At 52.5% G+C, this 19,361-nt stretch overlaps 1 protein-coding gene across 2 annotated transcripts in view; it reads left to right on the top strand.

Moving 5' to 3' along the window:
• AMZ1 (archaelysin family metallopeptidase 1) overlaps nucleotides 1–16,950 on the top strand; it is a 486,560-nt gene extending 469,610 nt beyond the window's left edge. For both annotated transcript variants that reach the window (XM_069647593.1, XM_069647592.1), the window contains one exon: nucleotides 14,427–16,950. In XM_069647593.1, coding sequence (XP_069503694.1) covers nucleotides 14,427–14,996 — 570 coding nt within the window. In that variant the 3' untranslated portion in view covers nucleotides 14,997–16,950. The remainder of the gene's footprint in view (nucleotides 1–14,426) is intronic.
• The last annotated feature ends 2,411 nt before the right edge of the window (nucleotides 16,951–19,361 follow it).

Genomic DNA, 19,361 nt, shown 5'->3' with positions numbered 1-19,361 from the left:
CAAAAAAAATGCAAAACCAAAGGAAACCTAACACTAACTACAGAACTATTTACAAGGGCAGCGGGCTAGTCCGACGGCTCACTTCGGGATGTTCTGGGCCAGGGCATCATCGAACTCCTGCTCAATGTCCCAGAGGCGGTCCTCCTCCATGGCCCCGAGGGTCCGCAGGGACGTCGACATGTTCACCTCCAACTCCCTGCGGATTTCCTCGAGGCACTCGGCCCGCCTCAGGGCCCTCCGCATGGAGTTCTCCTCCCTGACCATCGTGAGCCGTGCCTCTTCCGCCCGCTGCCGCTCCGCATCTATGGCGTGGCCCAACCGCTGCCACATGAAGACATTTCCCATCCTGGGTCCTCCTGCCCTCCGGCCGATGCCTGCCCTTCCGATGTCGAAGGCCCCGAGCCATTATGGCTCCCACCTCGTTGCTGCTGCTGCTGTGCCTCTGCCCGTGCCCTGCCTCCTGCTGCCTGCACATCCTCCACTGGCTGAGGTGCAGTCGTTGATGTGGCCACCCCTGCTGGACGTCCGACTCCCGACTGTGGCAGGGATGCCTCCTCCACCAGCCTGGCCGCACCGTCAGAGGCAGCTCTACAGGACACCCAGGTGACTAATGGGTGGGAAGATGGCACGGAGGACGACTGGCGCATAGGGGGTTCAGTTGAGGAGGGGGTCAGAGCAAGCCCCATCAAACGGAGGAATCCAGCCTGGGTGACCTGTCCCAGTAGGCCGACACGGTCAACAAGCCATTCGAGATGACGTGCAGTCTCCTCATGAAAAGACTGCAGGTCACCTCGCATGGCCCGTTGACGCAACGCCACACCAGTCTGGACAGGCTCAACCCGGACCCGGATAGCCACGTCTGCAGAGGAAGGCCAGTTGTTGTGAGCTCATCCCCTGCCTGAAAATGGGTCTGGACGTAGGCATCCCTGCTGGTGCAAGATGATGCAGTGACAGGATCAGGGACAGGATTGCACACAGGCACCTCCGCGGCGGCCTGTGCTGCCTCCTGTCCCTGGTCCTGCACTGCACCACTAGCACCAGTGGAATCCCCACCTCCAGACCCCGTCTCTGTTGCTTGCACGGCCTCCTCCTCCACCAAACCCCCACCAACCTGGATGACTCCGTGCCATCTTCCCCCGTTGGGCCCTGTGGGGTCCCAGCTGCCCCTTCTGCTGCCGAGGAGTCCAACTCCGACCTCCGCCTCTTGGACCTCGCCCCGGCAGCTGCGGCCTGGGACGTGGCACCGGAATCCTCACTCCCCGACGAGATCACAACCTGGGAGGGGAGCCGGGCCTTGCGTCTCCGGCTGGCGGTGCGATCCCCGCCGCTGTGCTCCACAGCACCTTCTCCGCCCTCTTCATCAGTTGACGCTGCAGACAGGGAGAAATAAAACACAGGCATCAGGGCACTGTACAATGGACACATACACACATGACAGTTGTACATGAGTGGCATTGGCAAACCTCAGACATGGCATCACAATCGCCAACACACATGTCATTTCAACTTGCACACATGAGCTATACCACAGCCATATCGCAACTGCCAGCACCATCCATACACATACAACAGCATGAGCAGGCAAAGGTGAGCCAGGCATCACATGCAACACAGGGAGTGCACTACACATGCACACACACCACCACACTTGCATGCATGTGTACACCTCTGCAAACTGTATTTAGATGGACATCCCTGTCACATCTGCAAATCAGGCTTCCACATCCCGCTGTCACATGCATCCATGTTGCATCACTGTTGCACCCTTGTCAAATACACACACATGCACATGTACACGGTGCAGAAACCAACATCCATGTGTGACATCACAAACATGCCCACTTACATACACATTCATCCAAACATGTGTGCCCACATAACTGCATTTGGCATGCAAGCCTACACACACAAGCACCATCCATGTCTCAAACAATACACCCCCACCCATACTCGGCCCCATACAAACAGATGTGCAACCTGCACACTACTGGCACATCACCACACGCACAGCTTACATTCATGATGCATGTACACTTACCGCTCGACTCCACGCGGGTCTGCCTCTCAAGGACCTGGACATGGAGTGCTGGGGACATGCATTCCAGGACCCTCATCTGATCTTCCGACAAGTGGCCCCGGCGCCCCTTAGCATCCGCTGCCTTCAAGAGGCGCCGGGCCTTGTTGAGGGTCCTGGACCTGAAGTCCTCCCAGCGCTTCTTGACATGTTGGAAGTCGCGGACTGCCACCCCCTCCGCGTTGATGGCATCACTATGTCCGTCCAGATCCGAGTCCGTCCTTCCTTGTCGGGGCGGGAACTTCCGAAGAGGGCATCATACTGCCCCAGGACTTGCTCCACCAGGACACCAACTTCAGTGGCAGTGAAGCTGGTGCCCCTCTGCCTCTCTGGCCGGGGGTTGTCAGTGGTGCCAGATGTTGCAGTGCCCGACATGACAACTCCAGAGGCAGGAGTGGGTGGGCAACTGGGTCCTGGGGCTGGGCTGTGGAGCGATGGAATCCCAGTCGGGAGTCTTCGGTTCCAGCAGGGTTCGTCACAGCAACAGCACCCCTGGCTGATGTGCAGGCAGCAAATGGCAGGGCACGTGGGCAGCAGGCAATCAGGCAGCAGCAGATGGCAGGTGGGAACGTGCTCGGGGCTCTGGGGGGCAGTAATTCGGCCTTCTGGGCAGGAGCGTGGTCTTCTGTGTGCTTACGGGTGGCCAGCTTGATACGGAGTGATTTGGCACGTGAAAATCCAGCATGTCTGCGTGTAATTCGAGGATGGGGCCTTAGCGCGTACATGCAGAAGTGACGCTGGACGTATGGGCATGTTTAAAAGGTACGTGTAGAACGCCATTTCCTTGTACGTGCTTTTCGTGGAGAGCGAGTGGGTGAAATCTGTACTTCTTGTCGGTTCACACGCGATTTACTTCACGGCGTTACAAGCGTACTCCCTGTTACTTCTGACAGCTTTTTCTCTTCTTGTTTTTTTCCTGGGCCTGTTTCCTCAAACAGCGTTCACTTCTCCTGTTGTCCTGTCTCCTCAGGCAGTATACAATTCTTCTTTTGGCGGGGGTGTTGCCAACGCGCACACACGTGTATTTTACACGCAATTTTTCCTGGCAGACGGTGAGTCTAGGAGGGGTTGCGTGCACATTATCTCCCTTTTTCGGGGTGCCTGTGCGTTGCGTGACCTGTCATCTTCCCCCAGGGGTCACATACAGCCTTGCTAGAGCGCTAGGGTACGAATTCCATCTAGTACCCTACCCCTTTGACCCCCAATTGCCCAGGACAATAGTTTACTGCAACTCCTATACACACAACAACATCAGTGCCATGGTTGGGAGGCGAGCACGCGGTAAGGGTGGCAAAGGTGGGCGAGCCACAAGAGGTGGCCGTGGTGGATACGGTAGGGGATGTGGCCAGGACTTGCAGGGTGCCCCTAGCCCCCCATGTGTGGGTGACCAGTCAGGGACACCCATGCCCCCCCCTGGTTGAGGGTAACGTGGCTGACACCATCCCTGCTCAGCCCTTGTTGGACCAGCCCATTGTGGCACCAGACCTCACACTGGGTGACTCCATGGCTGACTTCCAGGTCAGCAGGTCATGTGTGGCGGTGCACGTTGGTGTCACCAGCCCACGTGGATCAGGGGCAGCTATGTCATCTGCTGCCCCGAGTAGGCAGGGTGGGGAGGCTGCAGGAGCAGCTGCGGCTCCATCCACCCCAGCTCTGAGTGTCCCAGCCAGGACAGTGTCGGTCCTAGTCCATCCTGCTGACGTTCCCCCTGACCACATCACACTACAGTTAATGCCTGCACCAACTCCCATGGTGAGTGTTCATTCCCACACTCCTAGTCCACAGTCCACCGGGGCTCCTGCCCCTAGTGTCCAGAGCGGCGTAGGACACACAGTATCACCACCACCTTCCAAGCGGAAGAGGAAGAGTGCTCGTCCAGTACAGGCTGATGCCCCAGACACGGCTACACAGTCCGGCCCAGCAAGGAAGCCCTGCTTCAATCGGGTCGAACTTGATGCACTTGTGGAGTATGTGTCCGCACATGACAGCGAAATGGTGATTACTGCAGGATGCAAGACCACACCTGCACAATGTCAGGCACACTGGCAGACCATTGCGGAACTCATAAGTGCCCTTGGATTCGTGAGGCGCACAGCTAATGATTGCTACAAGTGCTGGAATGACCTTAAGCACAGGGCAAAGAAAAAGCTGGCCTCAAGTCATGCCGCAACTCTAGTGACTGGAGGTGGGTCTCCGGCAGAGGACATATAACTCACTCCACATGAGTATGTTGTTGGGACCTACGTCAAGGAGGAACATATCTAAGGCGTGGGAGACCTGCCAGATCACAAGGCATTGTCCGGTGAGTGCACATGCATGTGTGTGTCATCCATGTGCATGGCGTGTGTGTGTGAGTGCTTCTGATTGAGTGCCAGGTGAGGGTGTGTGTGCCTGAGTGGTTTGGGTCACCCATGTGCTTCATCCAAAACATTCTGCGCACCAGGATTTGGGTGTTGCAGTATCCCTTCTGGCAACAGTAGACATTCAGCCCAACCTCAAGCCAGTTGCCCTTGAATTGTCATCTTGCCACAACATAGTTGCATGTTATTCTGTGTACATTCAGGCTGATTGTCTGCATTCCACCACTTTCACTAGGCATTTCTCAGTCCTATTGTCACATGTGTGACATGGCTAGGGTACATGCCATCTGTGTGATGGCATGTGTCATGTAGGTGTATTGGACATGCCAATCACAGGCCAATGTGTGATGGCACTGCTAGACAGCATGCAGCAAATTTGTTGGTCTTCCATCTTGGTGTCATCAATGTGTGCCATTTGCCTCCCCTTCATACGCAGTGACAGTGCATGGATGGGAGTGTTATAGTCATGTGGGACATGAGTCAATAAAGTACTGTTTCTGTTGCTTCTCAGCCCTAAATGTGTTCCATGTTGCTAATGCCTGTTCCCATTTCTTTTCTTTCATGTCTTTGCAGGGGATGACGCACTTGATACTGCTGGGGTTGTGGAGATGGTGCAGACCCAGGAGGGGTCTCAGGCCCGACCGGGCACCAGTGAGGGACGTGGTGTGGTGGTGGGTGAGAACCCACACTTGCTGCAGGCCGTCATCCCAAGGGGTGTCTCTGGGTGCACCTCCCCCGAGCTCTATTCAGGTGTCGATTCGGATGATGAGACCTATGTGCCGTCGCAGGTAAGTGTCTCTGGGAGGGATTCTGTACTGTCCAACCCACCTGCACCAGGGGTAGAACTCTCAATGGGGATGTCAGTGTTGGTAGGTCAGCTTTTGGTGGTTATGGATGCAGGGTCACACTCCGCTACAACTGATCCTGTTCCTGGGCCAGCAGATCAGAGGGGGAATGCAGTCCTGCAGCCTCAGGCAGTGCCGGCACAGCAAGGCGCAGTTTGCCTTGCCCCAGACAGGTGTGGTGCCCGCCGACGCGGTGGCCGTACGCCACCTGGCAATACCGCATGGGAGCAATCCATATACGGTATGGCAAACCAACAGGCAGCATCAACTGAGATGATGGCTCAGGCCATGGATAGGGTGGCCACTTCCATTGTCCCCCAAGAAAGGCTAATTGAACAACTACAGCAGGCAACAGACTCCATTAGCCAGTCACACAGGGAGGACATGTTGGCGTCCAACAGGGACAGGTTGGCGGCACTGGAGACCCTGCGGGAAGCCATTTCCATTGAGTCCCAGGGCCACAGGGAAGCCCTGAGGGTGGAACTCCGTCAGCTCAGGGCAACTCTGGTTGAGCTTGAGGCTTCAGCTAACACGAGGACAGAACAGCAGCTGGAGCGGCTCACACGTACGCTCTCAGCTGAGATGCAGGCAACTAGGGCGGAGGTCCGGGCATCCCGTGAGTTGTTGCATGGGGACCTCCGCACAATTATCCTCCAGAACCAGACCTTCCACACCCGCATGCTTGCTCCATGGAGGACCTGACTAGGGCTTTGCGTGGGCTGCCTCCCATAGTGCCACCACCTCCTGATGCAGCTGCAGAGGGTGAGGAGAGCAACAGCAGCGATTCTCCCACAAAAGGGTAGTCATGCAGGCCATGAGCCCATGTAGGTGTTTTTTTTCTCGCAAGATCCACACAGGTGGGTTTTGGTGTGCACCCTGTCCTCAGACCTCCTGGGTGGCTTCCCCCAACCCCCGGTGGCCATTTTTGAATGTATTTTTTTTTTTTTGATTTTCTGGACAGTGTGTAGCCTTGTTTGGCTCCCGTGGGCATCCGCTGTATTGTGGCTGGGCACATGCAGGCTTCTCCTGAATTTGGGTCAGATGCTTGGGTTTGTGTGACACACACCCCTCCTGCTTCCCATTTCCATGGGCTTGCAAAGGGTGTGCCCAAGTGACATTGACTTACACGTTGACGTTGGAATCCCATTTGATGTGTGGGCAGTCTGTAGTCAATACTGTGTATACATTCCTAGTGCATATTGTTGTTGTATTGTACACTGCATGGTGTATTGATATGTGCCTCTGCATCCATCTCATCCTCCTAATTTGCAGGTCCATTTCTCATGTCTTCAGAAGGCGGTCTATTTTGGGACTGGAGTCCATGTTGTAAGCAGTGCACCTACACTCTTGCGTGGCGCTAACACTGTATACTTGGAAGTGTTCGAAGTGCTGCCATTATCAGGTAGTGAGGCTACCAATTTTTTAAGTCCGTACTGTCATGTTTATGGTAGGTTGGAGGTTGTGTAGGTGATTGGTATTCTTGGTAAGTATTTGGTAATGTGTGTTGTTGGTCCTGCATTACTGTGAGCATTTCATGTGTGGCCAGTTTCCATTAGGGACACTGTAGTTGGTGACACTTGGGGCATGTTGTGGGGATTAATTTGTTTGCTCTCACATTGCATGACATGCTATGGTGTGTCGTGTGGCCGTGCCGGGGAGGGGTTGGGTGACATGCCACGGTTCTCATGTTGTATTTTGCAAGTGGGTATTCATTTTTGCTGCATGGAAGTGTGTCTTTTGATGACACTGCATTGGTGGTGTTTGTGTACGTAGGGATGCACACATTGTGACACTTCCAGGTGAACAATCTCAGGCTGCTATGGTTCTGACAGTTGACTGTCCCTTTGTTCATCATAATTGTCGGATTGAGTCATCATTGATTGTCAGATGGTATGTGCCAGGGCTGTGTGTACTCCACAGGGGTGTGCTTTCTATGTGAAGTAATTAGCCACCAGCTGCGTATGGGCTGCCTCACCCTGTGCCCTTTCCCCTTCCATGCGCAGCGGGCGTGCATGTGGTTGGGGATGTGGGGGCACCACCATGTCCACAGCCAGGCCCCGGCGTGTTGCAACATTGTGCAGGACACATGCTGCCACTATGATCCTGCACACTATTGGGGGAGCGTATAACAGCTGCCCGCCAGAACGGTCAAGGGAGCGAAAGCGTGACTTGAGCACTCCGAATGTGTGCTCCACTATGCCCCGTGTTGCAATATGGGCTGTGTTGTATCTTACCTCGGGAGGCGTGATGGGGTTCCGAATTGGCGTCATCATGTGTGTGCTCAGAGGGTAGGCAATGTCCCCTGGGGAGGTGGTGATGGGGATCATTAGCGGGGTATTGGCATTACTCTGTATCTGTCATGCATGCGTGTGCTGTGGCATTTCTACTCACCAAGCAGCCATGCATCGCCATGCCGCCCAGCTTCCATGTCCTGGTTTAGGGTTGACATCCTGTAAATGAAGCTGTCGTGGGTGGACCCTGTATAGTTGGCATATACTGAGGTGATGATTCCCTTGGCATCACATACTACCTGGACGTTGATGGAATGCCAGTGCTTGCGGTTTCTATAGATGTGCTCAGATGCCTTGGGGGGAAGTAGAGCCACATGGGTGCAATCAGTGGCACCTAGCACTTTGGGGAATTGTGCCACCCTGTAGAAATCCTGGCTGAGAGCCTGCCTTTCTGCAGGTGTTCTGGGCAGGTATATGTGCCTGCGGACTGATGGGCGTGCAGTGATGATGGACAACACCTGGTGTAGGCACCGTGACTGCGTGGCCTGTGACACCCCCCCACTACGGCACTTGTCCGCTGAAATGATCCGGTAGCCAAGAAGTGCAGTACATTGAGGACCTTTGCCAGGATGCTGAGTGCTTGGGAGCACAGGGTGGGTGATGTGAGGTCATCCTCCCACTCACTGACCAGGTCGAGTATTATGTGTGGTGGAAACCTGTACCGCCCACACACCTGGACATCTAGCATACCAAATAGGCTGGTTCTGGGTGTGAAGATTCTGGCCCTGACTATCCTTCTCCTCCTCCTGCGGTATCCCACGGCCACTGCTGCTAGTAACGGTATATTCATCCTGGCGTCTGAGCTTGTTTGTTGTTTGCGCACTCTTTTATGCTGTGCGGGACGTGCGCCTGCTTCATGCTGGCGTACGTGTTTCAGGATTGGTCCTTTTATTTTTTGGCGCGTTGTAGGTGAGCGTGTAAATCTTCCCGCCCACCCCAGGAATACACGTAACACGCTCTCCCAGGCCCAGACGCGAGTAAATAATCCCGCCCACCCCTGGAATACACGTACCCCACTCTCACAGGCACAGTCGCGTGTGTAACTTCACGCGCACACACCGAAATACACGTACCCTGCAAATTCGCGTGTGAAACTTTCCGCGTACCCCGAAATACACTTACCCTGCTGAAATCGCATGTGGAACTTCCCGCGAACCCTGTAATACACGTACCCTGCTGATATCGCGTGTCAGACTACACGCGCAACCCTGATATACACGTACACAGGCGAATCGCACTGCTGGAGGGTGGGGGGGTGGTAGGAAGGAGTGGGGGCCTGGTGGAGGGTGCCCCTGACTGGTGGGGGCTGGGGGTGCAGGGAGACATGAGTGGGGGCCTGGTGGAGGGTGCCCCTGATGCAGGGGGTGGGGGTGCAAGGAGACATGAGTTGGACATGAGTGGGGGCCTGGTGGAGGGTGCCCCTGGATACAGGGGGTTGGGGGTGCTTGGAGACATGATTGGGGGCCTGGTGGAGGGTGCCCCTGACTGGTGGGGGGTGGGGGTGCAGGGAGACATGAGTGGGGGCCTGGTGGAGGGTGCCCCTGGATGCAGGGGGTTGGGGGTGCAGGGAGACATGAGTGGGGGTCTGGTGGAGGGTGCCCCTGACTGGTGGGGGGTGGAGGTGCAGGGAGACATGAGTGGGGGCCTGGTGGAGGGTGCCCCTGACTGGTGGGGGGTGGGGGTGCAAGAAGACAAGAGTTGGACATGAGTGGGGGCCTGGTGGAGGGTGCCCCTGGATTCAGGGGGGTGGGGTGCAGGGAGACATGAGTGTGGGCCTGGTGGAGGGTGCCCCTGACTGGTGGGGGGTGGGGGTGCAGGGAGACATGAGTGGGGGCCTGGTGGAGGGTGCCCCTGGATGCAGGGGGTTGGGGGTGCAGGGAGACATGAGTGGGGGCCTGGTGGAGGGTGCCCCTGACTGGTGGGGGGTGGGGGTGCAGGGAGACATGAGTGGGGGCCTGGTGGAGGGTGCCCCTGACTGGTGGGGGGTGGGGGTGCAAGAAGACAAGAGTTGGACATGAGTGGGGGCCTGGTGGAGGGTGCCCCTGGATTCAGGGGGGTGGGGTGCAGGGAGACATGAGTGGGGGCCTGGTGGAGGGTGCCCCTGACTGGTGGGGGGTGGGGGTGCAGGGAGACATGAGTTGGACATGAGTGGGGGCCTGGTGGAGGGTGCCCCTGACTGGTGGGGTGTGGGGGTGCAGGGAGACATGAGTGGGGCCTGGGGGAGGGTGCCCCTGACTGTTGGGGATGGGGGTGCAGGGAGACATGAGTGGGGGCCTGGTGGAGGGTGCCCCTGACTGGTGGGGGGTGGGGGTGCAGGGAGACATGAGTGGGACATGAGTGGGGGCCTGGTGGAGGGTGCCCCTGGATGCAGGGGGGTGGGGTGCAGGGAGACATGAGTGGGGGCCTGGTGGAGGGTGCCCCTGACTGGTGGGGCTGGGGGTGCAGGGAGACATGAGTGGGGGCCCGGTGGAGGGTGCCCCTGACTGGTGGGGGTTGGGGGTGCTGGGAGACATCAGTGGGGGCCTGGTGGAGGGTGCCCCTGACTGGTGGGGTGTGGGGGTGCAGGGAGACATGAGTGGGGGCCTGGTGGAGGGTGCCCCTGGATGCAGGGGGGTGGGGGTGCTGGGAGACATGAGTTGGACATGAGTGGGGGCCTGGTGGAGGGTGCCCCTGGATGCAGGGGGGTGGGGTGCTGGGAGACATGAGTGGGGGCCTGGTGGAGGGTGCCCCTGACTGGTGGGGAGTGGGGGTGCAGGGAGACATGAGTGGGGGCCTGGTGGAGGGTACCCCTGGATGCAGGGGGGTGGGGGTGCAGGGAGACATGAGTGGGGGCCTGGTGGAGGGTGCCCCTGGCTGGTGGGGGGGTGGGGGTGCAGGGAGACATGAGTGGGGGCCTGGTTGAGGGTGCCCCTGACTGGTGGGGGTTTGTGGGTGCTGGGAGACATGAGTGGGGGCCTGGTGGAGGGTGCCCCTGACTGGTGGGGGGTGGGGGTGCAGGGAGACATGAGTGGGGGCCTGGTGGAGGGTGCCCCTGGATGCAGGGGGGTGGGGGTGTTGGGAGACATGAGTGGGGGCCTGGTGGAGGGTGCCCCACAGTGCTGGGAGGTGGGGGTGCTGGGAGACATGCTTTGGTGTGCAGTAGTGCAAGGTGACATGTGGGTTGGCTGGGGGCATGGCCATGGTGGATGGGCTGCCTGCGGGACATGTGCAGGGGTGCAGGGTAGTCCCTTGTGGTGTGGGCCGCCTGCAGGGGCCGTGGAGGGTGTAGAGGGAACAGCTGGGAGGTCCCACACGGCCAATTCACGTGTGGGACTCCCCGGCACCCCAGAAATACACATAGGCTGCTGGATTCGCGTGTGGAATTTGCCGCGCACCCTGAGTACACGTACCCTGCTGAAATTGCGTGTGGAACTTCACGTGCACACCGAAATACACGTACCCTGCTAATTTGCGTGTGAAACTTCCCCCGCACACCGAAATACACGTACCCTGCTAATTTGCGTGTGAAACTTCCCGCGCACCCCGAAATACACGGACCCAGGGCAATCGCGTGTGGAACTTCCCACAAAGCCCGTAATACACGTACCCTGCAAATTCGCGTGTGAAACTTCCTGCGCACCCCGGAATGCACGTGCCCAGGCCAATCTCGTGTGGAACTTCCCGTGAACCCCGTAATACATGCACATGCTATTTTTCATACAACGGGTGTCCGTGTTTGTCGGTACCCCTTTGCACCTCATTTGTCCTAGAGGGCCACTGTATGGACCATTCATCATAGCTGTATATGGGTGCTTTTTGTTAGTGCACATTTTGGCGCACATTTATTTCAGGCGCAGGGACGCTACCGCCTGCTTTCTTGTGGCGTACTTGTTTGGCCCTGTGCGCGTCTTTCACCGTGTGCTGGTTTGCGCTATTCGATTCCATGAATACGTGTTGTAGGCGAGCGTGTGGGCGTTCCGTGCACTTGCCTCCTGTACTTCCCCCGTGACGCCCATATTTTCACACGTTGTTCCCCATTCCGAGTGTTACGCCCCGTGTTCCGCCTACTTTTGTGATGTGCGCCGCGCTATGTGCGATTTCGCAGTGGCCGTGGCGCACGCCGTTGGATGAGCTGTGCGCCGGCGTGCACCGCGCACTTTTTCAGCGCACATTCATGTTTTTCTCGCGCACGGACTTCCATGAATCGATGTGCACTGGTTTCCCTGCGATTTTCGCAGTTGCACTGCGATTTTCGCACTTTTACTGCGAATCGCACGTTTTGGCACCTCTGCGGGGGAATTTTCAGCGCACATTAATTCCATGAATCGACCAGTTGGTCTGTCGACCTGCTCAATTTATGACAGCTCTACCTCCTCCATATCGTCAGTGGGGTATGGTTTGAATGGCTGTCTGGGAGAGTAACGTTTCTCACATTTGCGATACATCGACGATGGTTATGAAGGGCCTAAGAATGATGAGCATCTGTCATTTCTCTGTCTTCAGGCTCCGAGACGGGTAGGGGTCACAAGGGCCACGCTTGGACCTCCGTCTTCAACTCCCAGCCTGATGACAGGGAATATTCATGAGCATATGAGTCCATGTGAGACCCATGCTGAAGAACAAAAGTTACAGGTCAGTAACGTGTTCCTTTTGTGTATTTTGTGTGCTTTTACTATATCTGATTGCCGGATGGTAGCACCTCTTTTCTGATTTGCTGAAGGTTGAACACTTTCATAAATCAGAAAAGTGGCAGACTTTAAAAACATTGCGCGTAGTGAATCAGGTGCACACACGGCCACCACAAAGTTAGATTCATATAATTTGTGAGTGAGGTAGGAGGGTTTTAGAACTGTTTTATGCACAGAGTTTAAAAAGGGCTGAAAACTAAATGTGTTTCCTAATTTTGTGCGTAGGTGTGGCCACTGTTACTTGGCACCTTGCTTGTTTACAGGAGGTTCCTGCAGGTTGCTTCTGACACTCCAGGTACAGGCACACCATTTCATCTTTGCTTTTCAGGCTTTCCCTTTATGTGCTGCACCCATACAATGCCCAAGAGCAATAAATAACACAGTGGGGGGACACCTTATGAGGTTTCTTTAGGACAGCTCCTGTTTCCAATATTACAGCTTGAGCTGCTCATTGTTCTTGTCATTACAGGTTGCCCCACTCTCCAGTTTCTTTTCAGCAAGGACCCACGCATCTTACAGCACAGCGCACATCCATCCACCAGGGTTACTCTATGGACAGTGTCGAAAACAACCAAAAGGGAGGCTAGACTTAATTTATGACGTTTTGCTCAATCACATTCAGTAGCCTACGACTCATGCGTGATGTACGCTTTGAGGCTCATGTTGGTCAGGATCGTAAAGTTAATGGATGGCGTAAAAGCCTTGTGTAAGGCCCATTTTCATCCATTTGTATGACGGAGAGGAGGGGGGAATGCAACTTGCATTTCCGCCACCTCCTGTCGTACAGATGCCCGAGCATTTGCGCCGGTATGCATTTTCATGCCCATGCAAATGCTGAGGATGCCTATGGAGCATGCTGGCTTTATCCACCCGCATAAAGCAGGTGGACTCCATAGGAATCCATTGAAAACATTGTGTGGCAGGCGGCATTTACAGTTACAAGTAAGATAGCTTAGTGGGTTGAATGCTGGCTGCTGCGATCTGTGTGCGATCTGCAGTTCGCAGGTTCAAATCCTGGCAAGGCCAACTCAACCTTTTATCCTTCCAAGGCCGATAAATGAGTACCAACTTCAGTTGGGTGATCTTGTATGTAAATATGTTCTGTGTAAAGTGCTTTGGCGAAAGCGTTATATTATCGACACATTATCATCATTAATTAAACACTGCCTACCATGCATGGCTTGGGCAAATGTGCAGGGCCTGTATGTTGCCTTTCGTCCTGCTACTTTGTACTGCGCCATGCAAATGACAACAATTTGGCGCCATATACCTGTGCGTGCCTAAGTGCATGCGCCCAGGTCCGTCCAGCCGAATTACAAGGAGACTCGAATTTGAGCTTTTTTGTGTACTGCGGTTCGGTTCCACACGAACTAAATCATAGGCAGCCAGCTGCCTAGGGTGCCAGTAGCTGAGGAGTGGGACCAAGTGGTGCCATATTGTGACTTAAGACGTAAAATGTGTCCTGGTTGCGGTGGGGTCAGCTCGTGCTGGGGCATCATCAATCCTTACAGCTGGTTTAAGCACTTTTCCTGCATATGTGTATGGCATTCCTGTTAAATGATGGGTTTTGCCTATTTCCCTAACCGTAACATAAGGAATGCATAATGTATGACGGGTTAGGGAAATGTAACTATTCCAAAATAATTTCCAGTTTACATTTTTTCCTCAGAATTTTCATTCATTTTATTTTACTCTCATTGGACTATTTCCCACCCACATCTGACAGCTACTATGTAGCTGGGAGTGCTAGTTGCAAATATACACCAAACATGTATTGCATATCCTTGGCCATTTTTGGACTTTTCCCTGAGTGTGCCAGCTTTCTCATGCAATGCTTGACGGCATAAATTATGTCTGTATAAAAAGTATTTTCTGCGAACATTTCAATTAAACTTTGTGAATCATACAGAATCTGTGCATGTAAACATTATGGACATTTCAAAACACAAGCCTGGCTTACGCCTGAAAAAAAGCTGTGTTGCTTTGCCCTGCCATGCTTAAGTAGGCCTTAGACAGATTTGGTATAAGGCTACTCGGTACGCAGGACATTGAAAGTAATGTAGTCTCGTATTTACTGACAAAAACTGGTTAGAGGAATGCCCGATCGTGCTTGTTGGCATTGTAGATTCTTTCAAGTTGTCTGGAAACTATATTGTTGTGCAAAACTAATAACTCCTTTTATATCTTAGAAACTTCTTGTGTGGACCGAATCTGTACAATCCGCTGCAGCCAATCAGATATCAGCTGACCATTCCATATCCGAGGACATCCTTCCGCTCAGCTCCGATTCCGGAATTTGTGGTGAGAATGAATCCGACATGTTGACCTCTCTGTCGGAAGCCTTATCCCTGGATGCCTGCAGTCATGGCTTTTCCTCTGGGCAGGAGATGGAACAGACTGAGCCAATGTGTTCCCTGGAGGATGTGAGCAGCCCTCGGGCTGCCTGCGGGGCTGGCGAGTTCGTGGACACCATTAAGCGGTATGAGACGTGGCTCGGGCACTGCATCGCTGCGCTGGAAAAAGAGGCTACTGATGACGACCTTTCAGCACTAGACAGGAGCGTGGACGCCTTGGCCAGGCGGGACATGTTCACTGGTCAGCGTCCTATCGTTAAGAAGGAGCTACAGTTGACCAGAGGCCGGGTGGGGTTAAGAAGAGCACTTGGGGACAGGTTCTCATCCTTGCGAAGGAAGCTAAGCTCGAGCAGGCTAACCAAGGATGAACCTTCTCCTCCTCGATGGAGCTGGGAGGACAGTTAGGCAGGCCTCTCCATTCCAACCCATTTGGAGCTGATACAATATACATCCGGAATCTGATGTATGCATCCCCCTGTCAATTATCCGGTAGTCTTGAGAAGACATTGGACAGGAATCTTCCTTCTAAACTACCACATCAGATGTTGGTAATTAACATTTGCACAAGATGCTGAACAAAATGGCCGATGCATGTAAAATAATTCTCCTGATTATCAATGTAAAAGAAGGACATATTATTTTTAAATAACCTGTAAGTATGACACGTTTCACTCTTTCGGCTCATGAGTTTGCAAACTCACAGAAATGTAAGAAAGGATTTGTGAAATAATTATCCCTAGAAATAACCAAACTTCGGTACATGAGTGCAGTTGATTTACAAAATGTTAGTGTGCTAATGCATTTCGGACTCGGTCCGTCATCCAGGCTCTAGAGCACGTAGCCTTTAACTGTCACGTTGGCATATAGGTCTCAGAGCGTCACATGTCTCGTTACTCGTCTTCTGTTTGCCAAGACGTAACGCTTTAATACGCTTTGCATCTGCATAATGCGCCGCTCCAAGAAGCTGGTGTTCCCTGCAGTGCTTCCTAATATCTTTGTGTTTGGTCGTTGCTCGGCTACGGCGCATTCGCCTCCTAGCTTGGGACGTGGCAGTGTACAGAAGACATTGGCACACTAACATTTTGGCACTGGACTGTTTGGTGCACTTCATGCCTCTGAATTAAATATTGGCTATACCTACAAACCTTTCGTCTATTCTGACTCAGACTGTGATTTTGGGACAATGGACATATAATCACAATCCCACAGCAACTCCGTAGGAGAGCGTAAAGTGAGCGCGCTTAGGACTAGATTCATTTCTAGTTCTCTCTTTACTGAGGATAAGTACCCTTGTGCCAAGGTCTCAAGGTGCGCTCCGATACCAACCACTCTACTTCCAAAAAACCTTGAATAATCTAGCAGCGCCCACCCTTACCTTCCTGCAGATAATTTATAGTCAGTCCCTATAAGAGTGGTTACAAGAGCAAACATGTGTCATGCTTGATCCGAAAAACCGAGTGTGGGAAGATAATTCTGCCCTGGCATTGATGTTGTGGCCTTCTTATATCATTTACTCCACACTAGTGTTCAGAACAATCTTTGCCATGACTCATAACTACTGCATTCACAGACATGTATTCCATGTGAACTTCAGTGATCTGCCTGATGCAACTTGTTTGAAGCACTTTTGCCTTTGGCGTGCTAACTAGTGGTTTAGTTTAGTTTAGTTTATTATTTGCTCTATGCGTCAGTGTGATAGTGGAGTTGATGTTGGGGTGATGGTGTAGTAGCTGGTGTAAGGGCTCAGTAGCCACCGAGACGACAATCCAAGCAGTAGCCCAATAGTAGAGTATCTAGTATTAAGATAACTCTGAGGCCAGAGTGGCAAGTTAAAACCTTGTGTTGTCGACCAAGAACCAGTGTTAAGGCTCAGAAATTAGTAGGATGAAAGGTGAGGTGCCTGTACCATAGTGCAGCAGCCAATGGAAAAATAGCGCAGAGCCAATGTGCTTGCCAGTAAATAGTGGCTCTTGTGCCAGTGGCTTACCCCAGTAACTAGTAGGATGGGGAGTTAGGGCTGAGTGTGTTACCTCAGTTATCAGTGGAATGACAGCTAAGGGGCCTGTGGGATATCTGCGAAGCCAGTGGGTGATCGTTTAGGAGCTGGTGTGATAGCACAGAAGCTGGTTGGTCTTGCATCCTGTGAATGAGCACACTTGGAACATCTGACAGGCCTCCATGGAGCTCAGTGGAATGATGAGAGAGTTGCCTGGGCGAGTGTTCTGTGAGAGTCAGTTGGTGCCTGGGAGCTGGATATGATGGTTTGCCGGGTGTGTCTGTCTTTCCAAAGTACTGATCCTGATGTCTACAGCTGGGACATGGACCCTGAAAAAGTCAATAAACCTACGTGGATCAAGTACCTGCGACTCCTGCCTCATTTGTCTAGAAGGTCACTGTGTGGGATAGCTATGTGAAAGGTTCAATGGCCAGTTGAGATTGTCCTGTACATTTAGGGGTGGTTCAGGAGCCACTGGGGTTGTTCTCCAGCTAGGCATAGATTAACACCCAGCGGGATAGCTCAGAAGAAATGGGATAGGTGAGAAGTCACAGTTGAGCAGCTGCTGGAACAGATCAATGCCTGTTACATCAAGGCCAAATAGTAGATCACATGTCGGAGCTGGATGTTCATTCTATATAAAGAGAAGTGTGTTCAAATGGTAATATCAGATCATGGTGCTAACATTTCACAACTGTAGTTGTAATATGAATTACACTAATGTTAGCCATTCAGTTCATGAGGTTTGTTTGTAAAAACATCAGTCAAAATTAGGGATTGTTTTACACGAAAAAAACACCTCATGTTTTAACGGAATCTCCAGAAAACGGTGCGCATGGAAAATTACAAACGAGTGTAGGCTCTGCTAAGACAACACATTGGTTGTATGCAGCTGCCAGCCAGTAAAGATATTCCCTAGAACAGGAGTCTCAATCCTTTGGCTGTTTAAGACTACAACATCCGTCGGCCCCAGGCAGCATATTCGATGGTGAGGAACTATGGGAGTTGTAGTCCAAAACCTCTGGAGAGCCGCCTGTTGCAGACCCCTTCCTTAGAAAGAAGTATTTAAGGTGCTGACAATTGTTTCAGTCTTTGTTGCAGGATAGTACAGCGTGGAAATCTTCTTCCTGAGCTGTGTGGAATCTTGAGGAAGTGAGTTATGCAATCTGGCAGGCATGTGGTGTGAATGTTCCGCCATTGGCAGTGGGAGGCTGGATGCTTTTCTGATGGGACTGCTGGTGGAGGCTCTCTCTGAGCCCAATTACCTGAACCTGACTACATACTGAAATTGAAGATTTAACTTCTAAATAAAATAGATACTTTATGCTAGCTGTTCCCGGCGTAACATACGCCTTCTAGCATATCTTAAAGGTCAGTATACATTGGTAATTCATAGGGTCACTTCTTTCCCCCTTCTTAAATATCGGAATTACCAATAATTGCTTCCAGGAAGGGGGCATAGGTCTCTGTAACTTATTAATGGTCATTGAAAAGGCTAAATGTGTCAGATGGAATAAGAGGTATGCACGGTTTAAGAACAGTATCTACGTTTGTATCTAAGTTCCATCGATCACACGGGCCTCCATGATGTGTCTTTGTCGACTGGTAATTGTCAACCTTGTTCCATTGCATAGTCCCGGTGATGGCATAAGATTGCGTAGTAGCATAATTACAGCACCTACTTTCAGTTTTAGCTCATGAGGAGGCATTCGTCCTTCAGCGTTTCATTCTTTAGAGACTGAAACGTTGAGACAGTAATTAACTCTTCATTGACACTTGAACCGCTGTGCCCTGTGTAAAGAGAAGTGGGGGTGGAAAGAAGCAGTTTCCGAATGCCTGCAATAGCGGAAGGTGAAGGTGACCGCGTAGCACCATGCTCATTTTTTGAAATGGTAGCTGTTGTTGAAGTGGGTGCACTTTGCCATTTGGACAGCAGAGGGCAACCTAACACTGATAAATTGCATCAGCTGAGTACAGAAACATACCAAAGGGTGTAATGTATGTAGATGCTTTCCTAAGTGGACCTCCATCATTAGGCAGTCTTGCTGCCAAGGGGGGGTAGCTCAAGTCAACATTCTCCTCGCTCAAACCAACTTCTGGCCTGTCATCACCCTGCTCAAGGAATGCCATCCTCCATAACTAATTTACTGCCATGTTGCACCCCGTTCAGGTCTTCAACTGACTGCAAGTACAAAACATCTCTGCCTTTACATGCTGTATTGTGAAGGAAAAGGTCCCTGCCTGCCTACTTTAGTTCAGATCTTTACACATATTTGCCTGCATGTGCAGCAATTGACTGGGCACTGCAGAGGGCTGTTTCAAAACCCTACTTGACAATTAGTAATGATGTCAGTGTTTAGAGAACCACCTATTGTGGGACTGCTTCCACTGCCTACGTCTTCAGCGCTAACCCTGCTTCTTTAGCGTTTTGTTAAATTTTCTGGGAGTTCCCAGTCACCCATTCATGTGGTGTTTTGTTTGTTTGTTTTATTTATATGGCGCACCAAACCCGGGAGTAACTGGGCGCAAGCAATAAATAAATGACAACATTAACCTTAGGTTACAAGATATGCCATTAACAAAGTTTCAAATTACAATATTCAAGATTTACAAGGTACAATGTACATAGTTGCACAGAGCGCAGAGATATGCAATAATTACAGAAAGTGTAAATTGCAGTTAGTCAGCAGAAAAGGAAAGCAGGCTAGGTTCTAGGTACAAAGTATGAGTCCACGAGACATTGTTGTTCATAGATTTGAGCTGGGGTAGGAATT

The sequence above is a fragment of the Ambystoma mexicanum genome, chromosome 2q, assembly GCF_040938575.1.
Source record: "Ambystoma mexicanum isolate Mex_15411 chromosome 2q, UKY_AmexF1_1, whole genome shotgun sequence".
Classification (NCBI taxonomy): Eukaryota; Metazoa; Chordata; class Amphibia; order Caudata; family Ambystomatidae; genus Ambystoma; species Ambystoma mexicanum.
Note: the sequence above shows the minus strand (reverse complement) of the source record. Positions and strands in the feature narration are given on the sequence as shown.